The 25,136-nt window shown below is 44.4% G+C and overlaps 1 protein-coding gene across 1 annotated transcript in view; it reads right to left on the reverse strand.

Annotated features, from left to right (window-relative positions):
* The window catches only part of AGBL1 (AGBL carboxypeptidase 1), a 602,072-nt gene that overhangs the window by 422,993 nt on the left and 153,943 nt on the right, over positions 1-25,136 (reverse strand). Inside the window, exon 18 of the mRNA XM_066589394.1 lies at positions 22,558-22,711. Coding sequence (XP_066445491.1) covers positions 22,558-22,711 — 154 coding nt within the window. The remainder of the gene's footprint in view (positions 1-22,557; positions 22,712-25,136) is intronic.

A 25,136-nucleotide genomic window follows, 5' to 3' on the forward strand; every position in this document is an offset into this window, starting at 1 on the left:
TGGACTTGGCAACTTAATAGATTTATTTTCAGTTTGCCATTTTTCCTGGTTACATAGTGCCAATGTTGCTTTAGAGGGCTGTGTTTGTGGCCAATATCATCCTTAAAGTGTATGCATGTTTAGAAAATCTATTGTTAAATGCCCAATGTGGGAATTCTCTATTGACCAGATCAGAGAGCAGCTACAAAGAGCATATTTTGCTCTGCTAGACCAAGCACATCCATGCATTACACTGACAGGTCATTGATTTTCATAGTTACATAGTATAATTGAAAAAAGACATGTCTGTCAAGTTCAACCAGGAGGAGAAAAGATACAGTATATCCATGGGAACGGTGTAATGCTTTATTTCCCCTGTGGAGGTGCTGCAGTAAAACTGAACACTTGAAGCAGGATTCCTCCACAAATTACAGCTTATCTCTAGAGAACTTGAAAGTGCAACACTCTGTGATCGGCTTATTATCAGAGGACCTTTCTAACAAAAGGGATTGCCAAAATAAGACGGTCCATTTATTGTTTATTACAATGTTCCTGAGGTTTTTTGTATTTCATGGAGCATTATTGTTTTGTGCACCACAGTGATAACTTAGCATTAGAGATGAGCCAGCATACTCGCTAAGGCAAACTACTCGAGCGAGTAGTGCCTTATGTGAGTACCCGCCCGCTCGTCTCTAAAGATTCGGCTGCCGGCGGGGGAGAGCGGTGAGTTGCAGGAGTGAGCAGGGCGGAACGGGGGATAGAGAGATCTCCCCCCCCCCCCCCCCCCCCGTTCCTCCCCGCTCTCCCCCGCCGCTCCCCGCCCCCTGCATCTTTAGAGATGGGCGGGCAGGTACTCACATAAGGCACTACTCGCTCGAGTAGTTTGCCTTAGCGAGTATGCTCGTTCAAATCTACTTTAGAAAATATATAAAGGATGCAAAATTGTGGTCCAAAGCATTATTAAAGGGGTTGTCGAGTTGTAAGATCTCTGCACAATCCCTTTCCAATGCAGTTGTTGGCTGCAGCCCCTGTAGCATCCCGTTAACCAAGCAAGACTACAACTGTCAACAGAGCTTGGAGCCGAGGACAAGCACAATTGCAGGACATAGCAAGAAGTGGTGAGTATATCACTACTTGTTATTTTACTGCATAGGAAAGGGGTTGTTTCGAGCTCTTACAATTTGGACAACACCTATAAATTAACTCAGGGCTCAGATATAACCTCACCTATAATCAGGGTGGCCCACCTTATTTTTTTCTTGCTTGTAGATGACCCATCCAAAAATGATGGGTAGACGACATTTGTTAACAGACACATTGGGAAACCATGATAAATCCTAAAGATTGTACATCACATAGTACATGTCTACAGTGCAATATACTGATATGAACACATTATTAGCATTCATTGCAATCGCGGTAACCTGCAAAAGATCCTCCAGCTTCAAAAAAATCCTTTTTTATGAACAGTGAAAAAAGTGCCCTATTTTTCGGGACTGTCTAGGAATTTACGGATGGTTGGCAACCCTGCATATAATGCGCCCATATATAAAATGTACATATGAAATGCACATTTATAATGTATACTAATGCAATCGATGTAACAATGATCTCTGCTCTTGCCTTCACACAGTGTAGTTCAAATCATTGATGAACACTGTTAATGGATAGAACAGATGAATGTGCCCTCATTACCAGGGGTCCTGCTGTTGGGCTTTCTCACAATCAGCTGCTGTTAGGAGCCAAAAGCTGTATAACTGCTCATTTTACATTCAGTAGCAATGAAAAGAAATGGAATCTGCACAATGCAGCCATTAAAATTCAATGGTGTCCATTATTTTCAATGGACATTAGTGACTCTCCATAGCAGAGAACTATACTTGAAACGGTTCTAGTTAATAGAGATGCCTTCCAAGCAGGAGGTGTTTAGTATATAAAAATAAGCATTGTGAGAATTAACAGGATACATGAAAGCCCCTAGAGTTTTAACACTGAACAGGTTACTCAGGACTAAACAATATAGGTATATTGATACCAAACAATGGTCCAGAGGCATAACTTAAAAAGTTCCTGAGCCTTAGTACAAAATCTGTAATAGCATTCTTTGTCTACCGCATGCAATCTGTGATTCTTCTTATGTGGTAGAGAGGACATCTGCCCCCCACCTTAAGTACATGGGCCCGGGTGCAACTGCTACCTCTGAAGTGTAAGTTTTCAGAGTGCATAGCGGATTAAAAAAACCTAAGGTTTTCTTTGTGAGTCTGAGAGAACTTTCTGTGTGCATGTCCGGTGGTGATTTATTTGTAGTATTGCAATAGAAAATTGGGTAAGATTTTTGTTTTGTAGAACTAAGTGGGGTAGTGCAAATCCACTGCCTCCAAGAAATCAAATAAAGAAAAAAAAATACTCGTTTAGGCCTTATTCAGATGAGCGTGCTTTTTTCTGTGCCTATGTGCGCGGAAAAAAAGCACTGCGCACATGAGCAGAAAACCTGTGAACGGGCAAGGTTTCATATGCCTGTTCACTGGAGCAGTTGTGCTTGGAGAAGCGCAGCTGCTCAACAAAGGTCCCCTCATCACTGAACACTGTCACAGTATTCAGTGATGAGGGGACTGCAGCAGGGATGAAGGAATCCCGTGACACAGCTGTCACAGCTGTGGCAGAGGACCACAATGCTATCCCATTGCTTTCAATTGGGCCGGCGCTGCTGCCGCCCCATTGAAAGCAATGGAATGAAGGCAACCCCCACCAGGATTTTCAGGGAAGGGCTTGAAATATAAGCCCTTCCCTGAAAATAAGCCCAAGCTGCTGGAAAAAACAAAAAATTATACATCACCATGCAGCGCTTTCTCCGGCGTTTCTTCTCCCCGCTCCCCGGCACTCTTCTGATACATTTCTTCTGGCCGGGAATTTAAAAATCCCCGCCTTTGATTGGCTGAGCGATGTGACCAATTAGAGACAGCGCTCAGCCACTGAATGACAGCTGAGTGCTGCCTCTAATTGGTCACAGCTCTCAGCCAATCAGAGGAAGCGCTTTCTGGAGGTGGAGATTTTTCAATCCCCAGCCACCAGAATACAGAAGAAGACTGCCGGGGATGGGGAGAAGAATCAGACAGTGCTTCTAAGTGAGTTAAATTATTTTTTTATTTTTTTTCTACAGCTAGAGATGATTTTCAGGGTAAAGCAATAGGATCGCGCTTCTCTTCCACGGCTGTGACAGCTGTGGAAGGGGAATCTTTTATCCCCGCTGCAGACCCCTCATTACTGAACACTGTAACAGTGCTGTCACAGTGTTCAGTGAAAAGGGGACTCCTCGCGGGGATTAATGGAACCCACGTGGAGTCCCCTCATTCCGGTGGGCACAAAGGAGTTAACAGTGTGATATTTAAAAGGTGCTTCTGGCGAGAAGCACCTTTTAAGTGTCCTACTGTAAGTAGTGGGAAATCTATTCCATGCACAGGAGTTTCCATTAACTCCTGCTCCCATAGGAGTCAATGGAAACTCCTACAAAGCGCGCACCTATGTCCTATCTTTTTTAGGTGCACACTGTTTTGCGCTTCAAATTCCGTGCATATGAACCCTTCTGTGGGAACCCATTGGTTCTTTTAGAAGCATGCTCGTGTGAATGAGGCCTTAATAAGGACCTGTCCACACTGCGGGTTTGGTGACAGATTTGCCACCAATTCCACATTAAATTTCACAAGTATAGCATTCATTTTAATAGAATGTGTGCAGTAGTGTATATGGCAAAGATTTGAAATCTGTCTACAGAAAAAAAGAAGTGATGTGTCACTTTTTGACATGGGTTCTATACGAAATCCGCACGCCACATGATTTTGCTCATTGAAAAGGGCTAAATCCATTTTTACATCCAAAGCTACTTAAATGCAAATCCACAGTAGAAACAGTAGTGTGAAGATAGCCTGAAGGCCCTTTTACATACAACGATTATCATTCAGATTCTTGTTGGATCATGAGAACCTAAACGGTAATCATCCAGTGTAAATGCTGCCAGCGGCTGAATGGCAATAATTTGCTCACTTTTTGTTCGTTCTTCAGTTTAGGCAGCCATAAAAATCAGATGCTAATTGGCCTTTGTAAACAGACAGTCATTCTTCTATGAATAGATGCAAAATGGAAAGAAGGGGATGAAGCAAAAACCAGTAGAATATAAATGGCCAAATACTGAAGACCAGGGCCGTGATGGTTAGAAGTGTGCCAGAGAATCTGGAGGTGCTGCCGATCACCGAACGTATCACCTAAGTGGGCTGGAGCGTATAGAGGAGTGCAAAAATGGGTGGCTTGGTGCACCTCTCTACAAATTATTTAAATAATCAAATAGCAACTGGATGAAAATTTCTCCTTTAATTGGTGTAGCAGACAGCCGGCATAAGAAAACGCGGAACAAAACCACTTCATCAGTTTAGCTGTATTACATACAATTGGAGACCTAGGCAACGAGAGGTCCCAACTGTGGAGGATAACACCAGGGTGCCAGTGAGAAGTACAGGGACAAGGGTCTCCAGCCCGCTTCACCTCCATTTACTGATAAATCCTCGCTCCTGTGTGAACGCACAGGAGCGATAATCGCTAGAACGACCTTTGGGAGCATAAGCACCCAACAATCATTCTATTTAGAAGAATTCTAAGGCTGTCTTCACACATAGCAGAAATACTGTTGAATATCTGTTGCAGGAATTGCTGCCAAAAATGTGCAAAATTTGCAGTACAAGGAATGTAGAGAAAATTAAAAAAAAACTTCATCACATGGTGTAAAAACTTTCTGCAACAAATCTGCAATATATGCCCATTTATGTTACAGATTTATGCTGTACATTTCAACCTTTGACTACACAAAGATTAAAATCCACAGTAAATCCGCCACTGAAACCATGTCTAAATCCGCACCATTTACGTACAGATTTGGTCACTAGAGTTTTCTGCATATCTGCTGCAGGTTTTCCGCTGAAGAAAGCCCACAGTGAGTACGGTCCATTTCAAGGCAGCCTTAGGGTGCATTCCCACGAACGTATATCGGCTCGGTTTTCACGCCGAGCTGATATACGTCGTCCTCGTGTGCAGGGGGGGGGAGGCTGGAAGAGCCCAGGAGCAGGAACTGAGCTCCCGCCCCCTCTCTGCCTCCTCTCCGCCCCTCTGCACTATTTGCAATGGGGAGAGGCGGGACGGGGGCAGGGCTAATTCATGTCACTTAGCCCCGCCCCCGTCTCACCTCCTCTCATTGCAAATAGTGCAGAGGGGCGGAGAGGGGGTGGGGAGGAGGCAGAGAGGGGGCGGGAGCTCAGTTCCTGCTCCTGGGCTCTTCCAGCCTCCCCCCCCCTGCACATGAGGACGACGTATATCGGCTCAGCGTGAAAACCGAGCCGATATACGTTCGTGTGAACGCACCCTAAGGCTGGGCTCACACAGGGCGGATTTGCCGCAGAAGAACTGCTTCTACGGCAAAACCGCTTCAAAGGTTGATTTGGGCATGCGGATTTTTCTGCGGATTTTCGTGCGGAAAAATCCGCAAGCGTTTTTTTCCGCAGCGCTTTTTTACTATTTGCCGCATATTTGGCTGCGTCCATAGAGGTCTATGGACAAAAAAGCGCTGCGGAAAAGACCGTAGAATGAACATGCTGCATCTTTGAAAACCGCGCTGCAGTTGCATTTCCGCACTGTGAGAACAGCTTTTTGGCAAATCTCATTTGTGCTGCATTGCACTGCAAACGCAGCGGATTTGCCGCAGTGCGGATATACAACGGCAATCCTCGGCAAAACCGCGGCAAATCCGCCCTGTGTGAACCCAGCCTAAAAGTTGCAGGATGTCACAAAGTAACCAAAAAATTGTATGTTTTTTTGTTCCTGTGTAAAGAAACCAATTACATAAAAACTTATGATCACTAACTAAAACTAGCTAGTGATAAACACTCATTAATCTACATCAAAATACGATACCACAGGGGTTCAGAGCACTTCACAGAAAAGCACATTATCCTAAAATAGAGGACTGCCCTTGCCTAGTGATCTCACAGAAAATCTGTCCTTCTCACAATTAGAATGTCTTTGAAAGTCGGAACACATCTTGAGCTGCGAGCCACAGAGCATATTAACGTGTTATTAAGATGGCTTTGAAAGGCCTTATTATCTGAAGTCAAATCTCTTGGATCAATATTCACACAAGTGAATCTTCCTTCCAAATCAATTAGTACAATTAGAGTGTTAAGATGCTTGTACTACCCCGCTCATCAAAAAAAGCATAAAGCAATGATTACGCTTTGAAATGGTCTGATAAAGCAGTTACAAAATCTGAGTTGTCCTTCACTGAAAAAAATATGTCATGTTTTCCTTTGAAAAGTTACTCCAACACAAGTTCTGGCCTGCGTAATTAACATTCCGCATTACTGTAGCTAGCGTGCAGATAGAGGCACAATTATAATAACTTGAAGTCAATAATTCATAAACTATAATGCATTATTAATCAATTATTGAGGCCTGAATTACTTTTAATGAGATTAAGATGATTCGAGCACTAAGCAGTTGAATCATATTGATTTAATCAATGTGCTTAATTAAACTGTGTACATTCTCTTCAGGATCATTATTTCCAATATCCAACACAAGTGCCTCCTTTGATATTTTCTCTCTTGAGTTCCTTCACAGTTTTAGTCTTTTTTTTTTATGCAAGCATATTTAGAAGTCAGAATCTTCATTATACAGTTTGCTAATTGAGTGCAAAAGCCATTATGGGTGAATGAGTCCATTTAATTTCTAAGCATGCGGTGACACAGGTTTATCAAACAGCAACATTCTCACATTGGATTTATTATTACGGCTATCGGGAGTGTAGCTAGTTATCCTGCTGTCTGAGGAAAGAAGTAAAGCAATAACATTCTCCGCTACTACAATCATCAGCCAAAACCTTTAAGAAAACTATGGGAAACAATGCTAAGAATATGGAAGATATTACTAAGAATCTAAGAAATATTACTAAAATGTGGATGGTATTACTAAGACTATGAGAGATGCAACTTAGACTATAGGAGATACTACTAAGATTATGGGAGATAATTTTTTCCAAAAAAGGTACAAATGTATACTATTAAAACACAAAACAACTATTTAAAATAATATACAAAAGAAGAAGAGTACGTTAAACCCCCTTCCCACCCATTGAGAAGGACAGAGAAAATGAAAGCGAAGAAGAGGAAAAAATAGAACTCTATCCCAATCTCTGTCAAAATCCACCATTCCATTTACCAGTAGTGTTGAGTGAACTCAAACATTTGTACCCTGTTTTGGGTCAAACTTCTCTTAAAATTTGGTTCAGTGCAAAGAAGAAGGAAAAAGAAGGACAAGGAAGAAGGCTAAAAAAAAGAAAACTTTTTCCATTTTCTTGCTTCTTTTTCCTCCTTTTTTCTTCTTTCTCTTCATTAACTTTGCTTAAAACAAGCTAAAAAGTACTTACCGTGTTTCCCCAGAAATAAGACACTGTCTTATATTATTTTTTGCCCCAAAAAGGGCACAGTGTCCTATTTTCGGGAGGGGGGCTTATACTAACCTGGTCCACGGCGTCCCGATAGTCTCCTGCAGCGCTGCGGCAAGTGATGTCATCCACTGAATGGCTGTGATTGGCTCATCAAGCACCAGCTGTGATTGGCAGATGGTGCTGAGATTATCCAATAACAGGGCTCACTTTGCTGGAGGCAGGGTATTCAAAGCCCCGTCACCAGCAGAAGCTAAGCAGGCAGACGGGGAGGACTCAGCCGTTTGCAGCAGCACCGCCAGAGACCATCGGGGTGCCGCAGACCATGCAGACGCTGCGGACCAGGTGAGTATTGATTTTTTTTTATTTTTGGAGCAACTGAGCTAGGTCCTATTTTCGGGCTGGCCTTATATTTCAAGGCTCCCCCAAAAACCCGATAGGTCTTACTATTCGTGTAGGACCTATTTTGGGGGAAACATGGTGGATACACTCCTAGGTAACCTAAGAGTATTATATAGAACGTTTTTGGCTGTTAGAGAATGTTATACACCAGTTTTAGAGGTTTTGGTAAAGTTCTGATTCAGTTCAAACTAATTTGGTCCGAACTGAACTTTTCGCTGAAATTCGTTGAGCTGGACATACTGAATTCCTCAAAACTTCACGCATCACTATTCACCAGTAGTGAGCCAGGTTGTATCGACCCACAAGCCTTGTCAGTTTGTGGTGGTGAAGGTTGTGTTGATATTTTAATACCAATTTAAAAAATACTTTTCATATATTAGTAAAGATATTGGAGGCAAAAATGATAATCTGACAAATAGTTATAAAAATATGAGAGATTATAATATAAGAGATATCACTAAGAATATGAGAGATGCCATGAAAAATATTGCAAATATTAGAAATAATATGGGAAATATTGAAAATATGGACAATATTACTAATTCAATCATGCTGTCTTACAAAAACAGGGGCAGGTCCAAGCAAGAGAAGTAAAGACAAACTTTTAAAGTAAAGATTTATCTCTTCTTCCCTCATCTATCTGCTTTGACCTATGGGGAATCTTGATGGTAGGAGGGTTACTAGTCTGAAACAGAGCTAAATTAGATAGCTTTTACCATACTTGTAAAAGCAGATTTGTTTAGATATGTGCTGAGCTTATTCTTTAAATTATTAACTACACCAGCAGTGGAAGGGAATAAACAGTTGCAGGCTACAGTACTAACTAATAAGAGCAGAGCTTGTGCTATCAGAGAGCTCCAACCAGGTATATACAGGCTGCTCAAGTACAGAAGTAAGATTGAATGAAAAAGTTCCAGGCCACTACATATGAAGTGCGGAGTCTGCCTTATCAGAAAACTCCAAGCAGGCGCATCCAGGCTATTCTTCTAAAAACATGTGCACCAAATGTCAATGGGCAGAAAGGGGTATTGTTGATGAATATATAGTAAAACTCATTGACAGTTAGCAGCTATATCTACAGTATCGAGAGACACTCTCCAAAAGGGGCTTTCTAGGGAAATAATCCTCAGGATAGGTCATTAATATTTGATTGCTGGGATCCATTGCTCAACTGATCAGCACAGCTATACACAGGGATATGGTGTGGAAGCTTCTGCCCCGACCCATATGTAGTGAGCGGTGCTTGTAACAGCAGATGCAGCTCCGATTGAATTTGATGACAGCTGCGCCTTCACTATACAAGGTTCAGGGCAGCAGCTTCTTCTCCCCATGTGTGCAGTGGTACTGACAGCGGGCGCCTGATCAGCTGATTGGTCGGGGTCTTGATCATTGGACCCTGGCCAATCCACTATTGATGACCTGTCCTGAGGGTACATCATCACTAATATTTCTCTGGAAAACCCATTTAACACAGGGTCCTGACATTAATTCGCTCTGCTTCCAAGCTCCTAGTAGGATAGTTGTTCCTTGTGATTCCCCAGTTGCTGTCATGCTACCTTTTACAATAATTTGGCACCTCTTGTGGCTAGAAGGAGACCTGCACAAATTCACACTGCTCATAGAGAAAAAAAGACAGCGTCAACCTGAACAATTTCTTAGAAATTTAATATCTGTGGCTTGTAAGCAAGGTGAACTGTGTAACCTCCATTCACAGCCTATGGACTAACTTTTTATCCTTTACCCATTACTTTAATTGGACTGCAAGTCTACTGAAGGACTTCTTAGTTGTTTATTGGTTATGGCAATGTTCATATTTGAATATACTATGTTTTTTTGCACTGTATATAAAGTTTGGTCTTGCAGGTTGGCTGGATGACAGGTCACAGTACAAGCAATAAATGTCTTTGGGGGGACAATTATAGGAAGGTTCAGCAAACCAGCTGGACTCAGGTAGTACCTGGTAGTGGTTTGGAAGTGTGATAACCCTGATCCACGGTGCCACCAGCTGTTAGGTGGGGACAGCAAGATCCAATTTTAGAGGGATATCTGGTGCTAATAAGGGGATGGGTGCCCCCCTACTTTAAAAATAGTAATTTTTGTGGGCTTTTCCAGGAAGAAAATGAGTGCACAATAACGTTTGCATGCTTGGGCGCCATTTTGAATAAAATTAACTATCTCCTGGCCACCATTTTAGAACTTTTGAATGCGGCAGTACAATTGAAAACAGTCTTAGAAAAACAGTTTTGAACGCAGTTCTTCGTGACTTTCTTTATCTTCAATAACATGACAGCTCTTTTCTTTTCTGTGCTAGTAAATACTTTAACACAGTGACATCCAGTTTACCAAGATGGCTAATTAACACTTTATGCACACTGACAGGAATTCAAAGTCAATTAAAGCGCTGAAACGCATCATTACTTTCAGCAATACATTTGTAGTCCATGCTCAAAGGATCCGCAACCTTGTCCTTTTCTCTGTAAGAGGCCTGTGACGTAGGTCACGAAGGGTATCTTTACTTCTTAAGGAGAGCACCTGGAAGGTGAGTGAGCGAGCAGACGTATAAGGCCATTCATGCTCCTTTGGGTAATTTGCAAATAATAGAGATGGAACAATACCTCTACAGCGCCACCTATTGGAAGGCAGCTTTCCTGCAAGTCAATGTTAGACTCCTTATACAAGCCTTGTAACAATGACTGTGAATTGAAAGCCAAGCCAGAATCCATACACAGACAGTTGTTTCAGGGTGTTTGCCCCTCAACAGTGTGCAGTAGGTTTCTTGCTTGGCTAGGGAGAGACCTGTGACATGGGTCAGCAGCAGTTCAGCACTTTAGACCAGTGTTCCCCAACTCCAGTCCTCAGGGACCGCTAACAGGTCATGTTTTCAGGATCTCCTCAGTATTGCACAGGTGATGTAATTATTGTCAGTGCCTTAGACATTGCCACAGGTGATCTTACTATAGGAGATCCTGAAAACATGACCTGTTGGTGGTCCCCGAGGACTGGAGTTGGGGACCCCTGCTTTAGACCATCTTGTTTGGCAGTCCTTACCTACCAACTCATTTTGACAGTGGGAGATAGTGAAGTCAAGTGGCAACAGACATTTAGAGTTTATCCATATAGGCATTTGTAATTTCAGTCCATTAGAAATGGACAGATTTCAATGCTTGTGCATGTGAGCATTTATTTTTTACATCTGTGTGTCATCCATTTTTCTCACATGCAAAAAAAGGAGCAAACTCACATTTTAACCAACTTGAGCAACATTTTTTGTGCTCAATGACTTGAAAGGGCGATTCTTGTCCATGAAAATGGACCAGAATAAGACATATTGAGATTTCTTTACATGGACCATCGACCCATGAAAAAAACTGAAAATGTGAACAGCCTTGTTGACTAGAGATGAGCGAGCACCCAAATGCTCGGGTCCACGTTATTCGAGTTGAGCTTTTCATAAAATTCGAGAGCTCTACTCGAGTAACGAACCCCATTGACAACAATGGGAGACTCGAGCATTTTTGTATGTGGGACGCCGGGTGCCGAGCTTTTTTTTTTCTCCTAAGTTCGTCTCTCGCTCTCTTTCTCTCTCCTACCAGACCAAAAATTTGCCAAAGGCGCGTGCTGCGTCGCCGCAGGGAGAGGCCAAAACAGGCACGTCACACTGGGGAGGAGTCAAAAACTGTGGCAAGGTCGAACATGGCTTGATGCTCGTTTGAGTAACGAGCACCATCGAGTACGCTAATACTCGAACGAGCATCAAGCTTGGCAGAGTATGTTCACTCAACTCTATTGTTGACTTTAATGGGTTAGTTTGCTGTCCGTATGCAAACAGTCACACACACACAGAGCACATAAACCAAAAATACGCCCGTGTGAAAACACCCTTACGCTTATTTTCCATTGCTAGGACAATGTTTCCTTATCGCTGATGGCGATGATTGACTGGTGATGATGATTATAATTCCCATTTCCTACTAGACTTCAATATGACATGTAAGAATGCTGTATTTCTTGTAATTCTCAAAATGGATAAATGTAATTTGTTGATGAGAGTACATAATTCAAAAGGAACATCTGTGACTGAAGTTAAATATAATTATTCCGTAGAATAAAAAGTTCCTTTTCATTGAACAGTAAATTTTACATTTCAGGCTTTGCAACTCTGAAAATCATTACCCCGGTAATGAAATCAAGAGAACTTTAATAAACGCAGTGTACTAAACACTTAACTTGTCCCATGATTGTGTTACTCATTTTTACTATTAACTCTTAATGGGGCATCGCCTATTTTGGCCTAACGATTTGTTGAGGATTTCCATCTCTACTTTTCAAAAGCCATAGTTTTTTGTTTTTTTTCCCGTTGACAAGGCCATATGATCGCTATGATAATGCATTGCAATACTTGTGTACTGCAATGCCTTATCACTTACAATTACGATCATAGCCATAGCAAGCCGGGACATCAGTATCTCGCATACAGTTGCCATGGCAACCCATCAGACATCTGTGAAACCTTTACATGCAGAAATCTACCTAGATCTTGGGAGGTTGGCTATCAGTCACAGTAGTCTCCCGCACCATTTAACTCACTTTGTAACATAAATGTAAACTTTTGTCCTATGGAGTTAAGGGGTTATTACAGTAGCTGTGCATTGCTTCTATCAGGGGAAGAAGGCAAGCATTTGGGCCAGTTGTTGCGAATAAGGTGCTTCTCCTCTACCTTGCAAAATTATCAATATAGTGGCAAGAATTGTGAGCAGTACTATGAAATCTAGTAGACAGCAGGAGGTGCTAGGACTTTTTATTTAAAGGGGTTGTCCCGCGCCGAAATGTTTTTGTTTTTTTTTTCAAACCCCCCCCCCCGTTCGGCGCGAGACAACCCCGATGCAGGGACTTAAAAAAAAAACAGCACAGCGCTTACCTGAATCCCCGCGCTCCGGTGACTTCTATACTTACCGGTTGAAGATGGCCGCCGGGATCTTCTTCCTCCATGGACCGCAGCTCTTCTGTGCGGTCCATTGCCGATTCCAGCCTCCTGATTGGCTGGAATCGGCACGTGACGGGGCGGAGCTACACGGAGCCCCATTGAGAAGAGAAGAAGACCCGGACTGCGCAAGCGCGTCTAATTTGGCCATTAGACGGCGAAAATTAGACGGCTCCATTGAAACGAGGACGCTAGCAACGGAGCAGGTAAGTGAAAAACTTTTTATAACTTCTGTATGGCTCATAATTAATGCACAATGTACATTACAAAGTGCATTATTATGGCCATACAGAAGTGTATAGACCCACTTGCTGCCGCGGGACAACCCCTTTTTAAGGTGGTTACAGGCGCCTTTTGTTACAGAAGTCCCTGTGTAGCTGCCCAGGCTGTACATATGGTATTTCCTCCCCTTGATTTCTTTTTGTTAAAATTGCCCACCTTATGAGACAGAATGTTGTTATGGCACTCTGACCCCCGAGCGCCAGATGGGATGCCCTGAACTCACCGCACCCCACTGTCCCTGCCTACTTGCCTCAACCTGGCTAACCCCAGGCGGACAACTGGGCGGCGGTCCCTGCAATGGCTAGGGACCTGGCGGCTACCTAGATGGAACTACCTGATGGGGGACAGAGTGCCGACAGGGAAGGCAGATGGAAATGACCTAACAGAAACAGACAAGCTGGAGGAAGCTGACAAGCAACTAGGAGCTGGCTGAGACTAGCTGCAGACAGGCTAACTAGATGCTGACAGAACCAATAACTGGCAGTGAGCTCAGGACACTGCCAGCCTTTTAACTACAAGAGTCCGCCCCAGGGGCAGAGAATGGGAGGAGCCAGCTCCTCCCCTACTGCACAAGAGAGGTGGAGGAGTGCGGGCGGCGCCCTACGGGCGGATACGCCCACGTCGCTGCACACCAGCCGCTCCACGTCACCGGGAGAGCCCCGATGTCAGAGCTCCAGGATGCTGGAGCCGACGCCAGAGCGGCACACGCTGACCGCGGGACCCTGCGCCACCCTGCATGGCAACATTACCCCTCCCTATGACAAGGGACCTCCAGGCCCCCGGAAACTCGACCAGGCTTATCCGGAAACCGGCAGTGAAAGCGCTGTACCAACAGGGGAGCGTGAACATCACGTGCGGCTACCCAGGAATGATCTTCTGGTCCAAAACCCTTCCAGGCCACCAAATATTGTAGGGTTCCTCAACACCGACGAGAATCCAGGATCTCCTGGACCTCGTATTCAACTTCATCTCGGACCAGGGTGGGCGGCGGGGGACCAGAGATGGACATCACCGAAGGGACAAAAGGTTTCAATAAAGACTTATGGAACACCCTGTGAACCCTCCATGTGGCTGGCAAATCCAGTTCGTAGACGAGCGGGTTCACTACACGTGTGATGACAAACGGACCCACGTAACGTGGCGCTAGCTTCAAGGATGGGACCCTCAATTTGAGATTTCTAGAAGACAGATATACCTTCTGTCCCACACTGTTAGGTTCAGATACAGACAGACTCTTCCCACTACGCAACTGCATACGAGTCCCCGTTGCTTCCAAGTTTTTCTGCACCTCTTTCCATACTCCCTGAAGCGTATCTGTGGCGACATCCGCTGCAGGACAGACCGAAGGAGTAGGGATTGCTGTAAGGAAGCGAGGATGCTGACCGTATACACAAAAGAATGCAGATACCCCAGTGGAAGAACAAGGGCGGTTGTTTAGTGCAAACTCTGCCAACGGCAGGAACTCTGCTCACTGATGAGCCTTTTCGCTAGCAAACAACCGTAAATATTGCACTAAATCTTGGTTCTTCCGCTCAGTCTGACCATTGGTTTGCGGGTGGAACGCTGAAGAGAAGGAAAGCGACGTTCCCTGGTTTCTACAGAAGGCACGCCAAAACTGCGACACACACTGAACCCCGCGATCAGATACAATATTTTGGGGAACCCCATGTAGGCGAATTATGTCTTTTACAAAAATCTTGGCAAATTCTTTTGCCGAAGGTAGCTTCTTTAACGCCACAAAATGTGCCATCTTTGAGAACCGTTCGACCACCACTAAGATAGTGGTGCACATCTGGGATTCTGGTAGATCAGTGATAAAATCTACCGATAACTGCGACCATGGACTGGAAGAAACCGGTAGTGGTCTGAGGGGACCCTCCGGAGGACTCCGCCGACTCTTGTTGCAAGCACAGATCGAGCATCCCCTAACAAAGCTGCGGATCTGCTGAGACATGCCTGGCCACCAGAAGTGTCTGGAACAAAGATCCAGGGTTCCCTGAAACCCTGGATGCCCTGCGAGAACTGACGAGTGAGATTCATCCATGACTCGAAGACGTAAGGTCTCTGGCACAAACCATCTGCCCTCTGGCACCCCCGAAGGAGCGTCCTGCTGAGCATTCTGTAGTTGGGGGATGAAATTGGACTCTACAGCTGCCACCACCACGCCAGGTGCCAAGATATTCTCGGGAGTCATAGTCTCACTTTCCGGCACCCCGAAACTCCGTGACAGGGCGTCCGCCTTCACGTTCTTCTCACCTGGGATATATGTCACGACGAAATTAAACCTGGCGAAGAACAACGCCCACCTGGCTTGACGAGTTGTGAGTCTTTTAGCATTGGCGAGATATACCAGATTCTTGTGATCAGTATACACGGTAATTGGGTGTCTAGCACCCTCAAGATGGTGTCGCCACTCTTCCAAAGCCCATTTAATAGCCAGTAATTCACGGTTACCCACGTCATAGTTGCATTCTGCTGAATTAAACTTCCGCGAGAAGAACGCGCATGGGCTATACCCAGATCTCCCACTGACTTCCTGCGACAATACTGCTCCTGTCCCCACCTCAGACACATCTACCTCAATGAAAAAGGGTAGTCGTGCGTCCGGCTGTATTAGCACCGGGGCAATCGTAAATGCCCTTTTTAGATGACTAAAGGCCTCAAGGGCTGCAGGCGACCACTTTACCAAGTCGGCCCCCTTCTTAGTCAGATTGGTCAGGGGTTGAGCAATAACCGAGTAGTTCCTAATGAATTTGCAGTAAAAATTTGCAAAACCTAAGAACCGCTGGAGAGCCTTAAAGGGGTTGTCTCGCGAAAGCAAGTGGGGTTAAGCACTTCTGTATGGCCATATTAATGCACTTTGTAATATACATCGTGCATTAAATATGAGCCATACAGAAGTTATTCACTTACCTGCTCCGTTGCTGGCGTCCCCGTTGCCATGGCTCCGTCTAACTTCGGTGTCTTCTTGCTTTTTTAGACGCGCTTGCGCAGATCTATCTTCTCCATTCGGCTTGGCTCGGCATCACCGGCATTTTGGCTCCGCCCCCTTGTACGCGTCATCGCGAAGCTCCGCCCCCGCCCCCGTCACATGTGCCGATTCCAGCCAATCAGAGGCTGAAAGATTCGGGACGCGCTGCGGAGCGGGGAGCTGCAGGGGAGAGCGGGGAGGAACGGAGGGGAGATCTTTCTCTCCTTCTCTCCCACCCGCTCTGCCCTGCTCCCCGCCGCAACTCACCTGTCAGCAGCGGAGCGCCCCGAATCTTTCAGGACGAGCGGAGAGGTACTCGGATAAAGCACATTACTCGGACGAGTAGTGCTTATCCGAGTACGTTCGCTCATCTCTAGTGCTGCCCCATCTTTCCTGCACATTAATACTACATGCGGGAAAGATAGGTCAGGTCCGGTACAGTTAACAGGTGAGAATCCTGATAGTGAAAACGAAACCACTGAAATCCATTGAAATCATTGTTTTCGTTTTGTCCCGTTATGCGGCCACGATTATCATGGCCGCATAAGGGGAGAAAAACATGTTCATATGTTTAAGCCCTAAATGTAACTACAATGTTGAGCCCATATCAGATGTAAAAGACCACCTGATTGAATTGCACAAATGAAAAGATATTGGCATTTAATTCTGCGCAAAATTAATAATGTAATGGCAAAGGCAACCACAATTCTAGCACTGTGATGGATAAAACGCCAAGCCTTCATTCTACAGTATCATCATTACTCACAAAGGCTTGTCAGAGTATGCACCAGTCCCTCAATCATAAGAACTCCATAAACTTCAGGAAACCTCACCTCACACGGTATTTGTCTTTGCACTCACTGCAAGTAGCAGATTTGTACTGACAAGTCAGTCTCGACTGTTTCGGCTGATGAGACATAGACCCACACTGTGCTTTCATGTCTCCGAACAAGGCTTTACAAATCTATGACACATATGGGGTGTATAAACACGAGCCAAATGCACGCAAGGATTCACAAGATGAAAATGGAGGTAATGCAAGGAAACACAAGACGTTCATGCAGAGGACTAATAAAAACCTCAGGCCAATACGAACAGAAACTAGGGTTGCATTTACCGAGCAAATGTGTGATTTAGTAACCGGCGCTGCCGACTTTCATTGTTTTTTCAACTGGAAATGATTAAGAGCCATATTTACTGCTAATCGCTATTTAATACCTTTTAGAGGTAAATAATCCCAGTTTCTCAACGTTAGGGCTAATATTTTTTACAGCAGGCATAATAAATTCCAGTTGGTACAGTCTGCATACATATATAGAGTATGGGCTCGTTTGCAGCCGTTCTTTATTACTCCAAAGCAGCAAAAATAAAAGGAAGCAACGTTGCAAACAGTCTGGTTTGAAAATATCATGGTGCTTTGTGTACATAGCTACTAGGCCAGCCTATGTGTTATCATCGTTATAGACTAACGGCATACTCACATGAGCGCAATTATGGCCACAAAAAGTGCACCCGCAATGCACAGAATATAGAATCCATGTTTTCAGTGGGTTCTTTCACACGTGTTTTTTGCAGCGCAGGGAAAAAAACGTGACATGCTCTATTTTCGGGCGCAATTGCGCACCGAAGACCCTATTCTGCATGAAATCATGCACAGAACTGCACGATTTCATGGGGTTAAACGGTGCCACCTCGCCTACAAATCAGCTGACCTGCTTACTGATTAAGCTGACCCGCCTACTCAGAAGGTTGCTGCACCTACTAAGTAGGCTGTCCCGCCTACTCAAACATGGTGGGACCGCACCGATGTGAGCGGTACCGGCAGTGCAATAAAATACAGTAAAATGCACCGATTTGTGTGCATTGGCCAGTGATTGTGCGCACCGCATAGAGCATGTACATCTCGCGATTGTGAGTGTATATTTGCTTACACCCGTGTGCGATTGCCCTTAGGGCAGCTCTAGATAAGCATATTTGCAAATACGCTCACCTCAGCCCAATGTGTTTGCGCTGTGAATGAGGCTGATGACGCATATGTGCGCACACAGGACCTGATCATATGTGCACGCAATACACCCCCACCTTGATTTAAAGGGCTATTTAGACAAATGAAGTCCAGATGTGTTCTCTTTTTTATGGAATTGTGCAATGTTTTGTGCATGCTCTTATGTATTTTGTATGTATTTGCGCACCTCCAATAGACTTCTACGGGACACTTTGGTGCACAAATACACAAGAAAATAGGGCAGTTCCTAATTTTTTCCCCACACATAAAAAGGGAATGAGAACAAACCCATTGAAATCAATTAATTCTATTCTCTGTGTTTTGTGCACTCAAATTTTTATGGCGCAAAAACACATGTAAATTTACATCTCGTGTCGTTAAGATGTTAAAGGGGTGTTCCCATGTTGGGAATTCTATTTCAATATGTTCTAAATCACAAAACAATGTACTCAACCATAAGATGTTTATTACCAAAATGCTCCGTTCTCCAGACATTGCCGCTATTGATTCCTCTGCCCTCTGGTTGTTTACTGCTTGTTGCCAAGGTAACAGACCACCTCTTCTATGGAAAGAAATAGTAGAGCACAATGGTTATTTCTTTCCATAGAAAAAGTGGTCTGTTTCCCTGGCAACACGCTGTATACAACCATAAGACAGAAGAATTAATAGCTGCAATATCTGGGAAAGTGAGATATTGGAAAAAAAAACATTGCATGAATGAGTGCATTGTTTTGCAATTTTGAACACATGGAAATAAGATTCCCAAGATGGGAGTGCCCCTTTAAGAACCTCCAATTTCATCAATCCCTCTAAAAAATTATGCAAATCTCAACTGCATTGTATCAGACCTCAGATAAGATTGTGCATTCTACACCAAATTATATGCAAATAGATGGTGAAATGCCTCTGCAGCATGGAAGGCCGCTTCCCAAAGTCAATGTTTGACTTTCTAAAAGGCAAGACTAGAGTCTTATCCAGGAGGAAAAGCTAACCCAGTGATATTACACTGCCTGTTACTTATAGGGAAGCTCCCTCTCAATAGATGGAGCTGCAGAAGCATTGTACTATCTCCAATTTGCATACCAAATTTCCCAGAGAAGCATTGCATGACCTTAGAAGTCTCATCATGCCTACTAGGCATTCTCCACAGGGAGAAACTGTACCCCTCTTGACACCTGATTATATTTAGAATTGAGGCACAGAATAATAATTGGTTCTCCTTCTTATTTAATGAGATTGTCCAACCCTACTGCTATTAACTGTGTAACTACTATAAATTCGGTGTTGTGTGGCGCAGAGTGCTAACGCAGCAGAAATGCAGTTCTAAGTTCTCACTGACAACCTGAACGTTGTGGGTTCGATCCCTGCTTGGTTCAGGTAGCCGGCTTAAGGTTGACTTATCCTTCTAAGGTTGGTAAAATGAGTAACGAGTAGAGATGAGCGAACACCAAAATGTTCGGGTGTTCGTTATTCGGAACGAACTTCCCGCGATGCTCGAGGGTTCGTTTCGAACAACGAACCCCATTGAAGTCAATGGGCGACCAGAGCATTTTTGTATTTCGCCGATGCTCGCTAAGGTTTTCATGTGTGAAAATCTGGGCAATTCAAGAAAGTGATGGGAATGACACAGTGACGGATAGGGCAGGCGAGGGGCTACATGGTGGGCTGCATCTCAAGTTCACAGGTCCCACTATTAAGCCACAATAGCGGCAAGAGTGCCCCCCCCCCCACTGTCAGCATAAAGATCGTTCTCCTCTGACACAGCTGTAACAGCTGTAGCAGAGAAGAACGATGTTTGCCCATTGAATTCAATGGAGCGGCAATACAGCAGGTTCCACTGAATGCAATGGGCTGCCCGCGATCGCAGGATGAATGGTCGGAAAGGGGTTAAATATATAACCCCTTTCCTGCAATTCATCCAGAAATGTGTTACACTAAAAATATATACCGGCGTATAAGGCGACCGGGCGTATAAGACGACCCCCCAACTGTCACCTTATACGCCGGTAATACAGTGGAGCAAAGAATAAAAATCATTACTTACGTTTTTAGATGATCTGCGGCGCTCCTGCAGGCTGTCACTCCCTCCTAATCCACGGCAGACAAGCTTTCTCTATGAAAGGCTTTAAATCCCTGCCTCCAGAAAGACACGTGCCTTCAGCCAATCACAGCCAATGACAATGATGTCATTGAATGGCTGTGATTGGCTGTGTTTCTGGAGGCGGGGATTTCAAGCCTTGAAATCCCCGCCTCCAGAAACACAGCCAATCACAGCCATTCAATGACATCATTGTCATTGGCTGTGATTGGCTGAAGGCACGTGTCTTTCTGGAGGCAGGGATTTAAAGCCTTTCATAGAGAAAGCTTGTCTGCCGTGGACCAGGAGGGAGTGACAGCCTGCAGGAGCGCCGCAGATCATCTAAAAACGTAAGTAATGATTTTTATTCTTTGCTCCACTGTATTACCGGCGTATAAGGTGACAGTTGGGGGGTCGTCTTATACGCCCCGTCGCCTTATACGCCGGTATATATTTTTAGTGTAACACATTTCTGGATGAATTGCAGGAAAGGGGTTATATATTTAACCCCTTTCCGACCATTCATCCTGCGATCGCCGGCAGCCCATTGCATTCAGTGGAACATGCTGTATTGCCGCTCCATTGAATTCAATGGGCAAACATCGTTCTTCTCTGCTACAGCTGTTACAGCTGTGCCAGAGAAGAAGGATTTGTCTTCTATATGTTCTCAATGGGGTCAGCGCTGCTGCCGCTGGCCCCATTGAGCGCATATAGAATGCATCCATAGCGAACCGCGGGAGGGGCAGACTTTTATATCAGGCGGACACCTTATCTCCCCAGCCACTCACAGCAGGGGGGTGGTATAGGGCTTAAACGTTGCAGGGGGAAGTTGTAATGCCTTCCCTGTCTTTATATTGGCCAAAAAAAAGCGCTAACGTCTCAGGGAAGAAAGTTAAAGGGGTTGTCCCGCGCCGAAACGGGTTTTTTTTTTTTTTTTAAACCCCCCCCCCGTTCGGCGCGAGACAACCCCGATGCAGGGGTTAAAAAAACCACCCGCACAGCGCTTACCTGAATCCCGGCGGTCCGGCGTCTTCATACTCACCTGCTGAAGATGGCCGCCGGGATCCTCTGTCTTCATGGACCGCAGGGCTTCTGTGCGGTCCATTGCCGATTCCAGCCTCCTGATTGGCTGGAATCGGCACGTGACGGGGCGGAGCTACACGGAGCTACACGGAGCCCCATAGAGAAGAGGAGAAGACCCGGACTGCGCAAGCGCGGCTAATTTGGCCATCGGAGGGCGAAAATTAGTCGGCACCATGGAGACGAGGACGCCAGCAACGGAGCAGGTAAGTATAAAACTTTTTATAACTTCTGTATGGCTCATAATTAATGCACAATGTACATTACAAAGTGCATTATTATGGCCATACAGAAGTGTATAGACCCACTTGCTGCCTCGGGACATCTCCTTTAAAGTAACCCGGACACCGCATGGTGTTCGTTACGGATAACGAACATACCGAACACCCTAATATTCGCACGAATATCAAGCTCGGAAGAACACGTTCGCTCATCTCTAGTAACGAGTAAAAGACAACTGGGGAAGGCAATGGCAAACCACCCTGCTAACACTAGGAGTCAGTCATGACTGAGTGCTTGCACCAGGGGACTTTACCATTAACTGGTGTTGGCTCTCCTTTACCTGAATGCAGTTTAGTTTAATTTTCATGCTACTTGAGGAGGATTTCCTGGTGTAAACTTCTGATGAAAGCCTATGAAGTATATCACTATATAAGCATGCAGAGACATTTGTTGCACATAGAACCCGGTAGTAAAAGGATGTATTTTGTGTAGTATACTATATTCCTCTGCCTGGAATAGATCAGTAGTAGTCAATAGACTACTCTTTTATGTGAAAATAAAAGGTATGCTAACAAAAACAGCATACGTCTATGCCAAATGTACTTCTCAAATTCATGGAGCCCTCCTGCTGCAAGTCAGCCTACTGTAACCAAATTGAAATCCCCAGACATCCAATCCTTCTACAAAGTGATTAATACATTTAATAACCACACGCTATATAATTTGCTCTTGGCTGAAGACAATACATTCCAATATTGGTCAAATAAACAATGGAAATCCTGAACTTTCCTGCCTAGATTCTTTATAACACCCAATTGGGTTGCTGTGTTCCTCGTCTATGCAACACATTCATGTTTTAGTCATATCGTTTTATGTTACACTATATATTCACCGATTTTCATGTCTCTTTATGGACATCTTGTCCTCCACTGTATTTTACCAATAACTCAGGATTATATTACTTGGTTGTGAACCGAGGTACTGCTGCTAATATTTACTGTTTAACAAGAATCTCACATCTAACTGTGGTTTAGTCAATGAAATATACACAAAATATCTTTTGCTTGTCACTTACATAACTCGTCCCTGTGCTTCTGAGAGCTTGACTTTGGCATGGCAGTTATAGTGACAACGGGACAAGGATTCCCGGCCAATGTGTGGCACAACGTCTGTTGCTTGAAATAAACTTTTTGTGCATTGCAACTTTGCTCCAAAATCTGTAAATGGGACTAAAAAAAATAAAAAAAAACATCAGTGCTGAAACTTCATGGAAACAGACCGCTAGGCAACTTCAAGACATTTCTCCACTTATTCTCTCTAGCCTCCCTCTCTGTAAGGGCTCATGCACACGATATACAATCTTTACGGTTGTATGCAAAAACTGAACATCTCCTCTAAGGCAGCCACACAAGGGCGTAAGCGCATATATGCTCACTATTGCAAGGTGTTTATGCGCTATACAGGGCCCATGATCGCGGACTATTGCGATTGTATCGGTGCATTTTACTGTACTTTATTGTGCTGCCTGGACCATTCACATCGGCATGATCCCGGCAGCACCATGTTTGAGTAGGCGGGTCAGCCTACTTGGTAAGTGGGTCAGCTGACATTGTAGGCGGGTCAACTGACTCGGTAGGTGGGTCAGCTGACCTAGTAAGCCCAAGGGATATTATTCAGCCCCATGGAATTGCGCGGTTCTGTGTGCGATTTTGTGCAGATGAGGGCTTTCGATGCACAATTGTGCCCTAAAATAGAGCTTATTGCATTGTTTTCCCCACGTTCGTAATGTGTGCGTTAAAAAAAACACATATGAAAGAACCCATTGAAATCAGTGGGTTCTATTAGTTGCACATGGCAGGTGCAGATTTTGCAGCCGTAAATGTTCTTGTGTGAGGCTACCCTTAGTACTCTGCCATATAGTCTCTTTGCACTGCCGTACAGGCTCTGTCAAACTCTGTGTGCATGAAGATACCTACCGGCAATACCCCTATATGAACTTGGAGATGTATAGTGGTACAGTAGATGGTTCATGCACCATTATGTGAATGTAATCAATCACAAAACCAGAATCATGCATTAGGTGAATATTTCATTTGGTTTCTTTCTTGCTTTGGTATTCAGCCATCGGCTTTGTACAACTTCCAGACACTAAGGCTTTTCTTTCATATGTACTTGACAAATCTACATCTCATAATACATCTTGCAAGACACTCTTCATCTCTAAGTTAGTAGCACCAGCTGGTCTTGTAGGAACATAGAATCTCTTTGACTTTAATGTAGGATCAATGCATTGTTCACATGCCAATGTCTTCAGCAATGACAAGTGCATTATTCTTAGCTAAATATGGACAGATGAAACTAGTATTATAGACACTGATGTATACTGACATATTGATTGCACTTATTACAGTTCAAAGGCATGTCTGTTACTGAAGCACTAATGTTGCCTACATATAAGGAAAAGTTTAGAAAAACATACTGCAAATGGCATGCTACTTTTTTCTTTTGGTGTTATAAGAAATCAACAAGAAAAAAAACCCTCTGTGTTACCGCATGTGGGCCACAATTAGGAAGTGAAGTTGGGGTGACATCATGATGTCAACCCCAGGCTGCAATCAGGAAGTGGAGTTGGGGTGACATCATGATGTCAGCCCTAGGCCGTGTGATTGTGTCTCAGGCACATGCTCCTGTTTTTCAGCGTTGGCCACCGATGAGTGCCTCTTTCTTTTCACTGCCGAAGGCCTCTTAGGTTTCATCTGGTAGAAATCCCCCAGTGTTTCCTATCACTGTAGAAGGTTATTTAGGTGTTTGTTGGAAATGCCTCAGCATTCAATGTTCACTTCTCTTCCCTACTTCAGTACGTCTTGTGGTGTATTGACTGATTGGCCAACAGTGAGATGTTTCTTCTAGCTGGCCAATCAGTAATAATAGAATTGTATATATTCCGATTATTTTCCTGCTGGAAGTGTTTGATGAGGCAGCAGACTCCTGCAACCTAAGTACCTGTGGCTATGTATTCTGTGTGGGGCTTATTCACTTCTACCTTAGACTGTGTTATATACATTGCTCTTTCCATCTGCATTAAATATCTTCCTTATCTTCCATCTAGGAACAAACTACAACATCAAATTTGGTTAGGAATGGTGTTCCCATTACCGTATTTTTGTTGCGTTACTTGTTTGTGTTCCCTGTGTTTTGGTGTTATAATTAGAGATGAGCGAGTATACTCGCTAAAGGCAGTTGCTCAAGCGAGCATTGCCTTTAGCGAGTATCTCCCCGCTTGAGACTGAAGGTTCAGGTGCCGGCAGCGGGCAGTGAGCTGCGGGGGAGAGCGGGGCGGAACGGAGGGGAGATCTCTCTCTCTCCTTCTCTCCCCCCCCGCTCCCTCCTGCTGACTGCCGCTACTCACCGCTCCCAGTGCCGACACCCAAACTTTCAGTCTCGAGCGGGGGAGATACTTGCTAAAGGCAATGCTCGCTCGAGCAATTGCCTTTAGCGAGTATACTCGCTCATCTCTAGTTATAATACATCTCTATATTTGTCCGTTGTGAACATTGGTTACGTCTAGGTCTAGGTGCTGGTGCCGTACTTGCGCCTTGCACAAGCATAACTTTCTACATAGAGATATATACTTAGGTACAGAACAGGACTATT

The sequence above is a fragment of the Eleutherodactylus coqui genome, chromosome 2 (genome assembly GCF_035609145.1).
Source record: "Eleutherodactylus coqui strain aEleCoq1 chromosome 2, aEleCoq1.hap1, whole genome shotgun sequence".
NCBI lineage: Eukaryota > Metazoa > Chordata > Amphibia > Anura > Eleutherodactylidae > Eleutherodactylus > Eleutherodactylus coqui.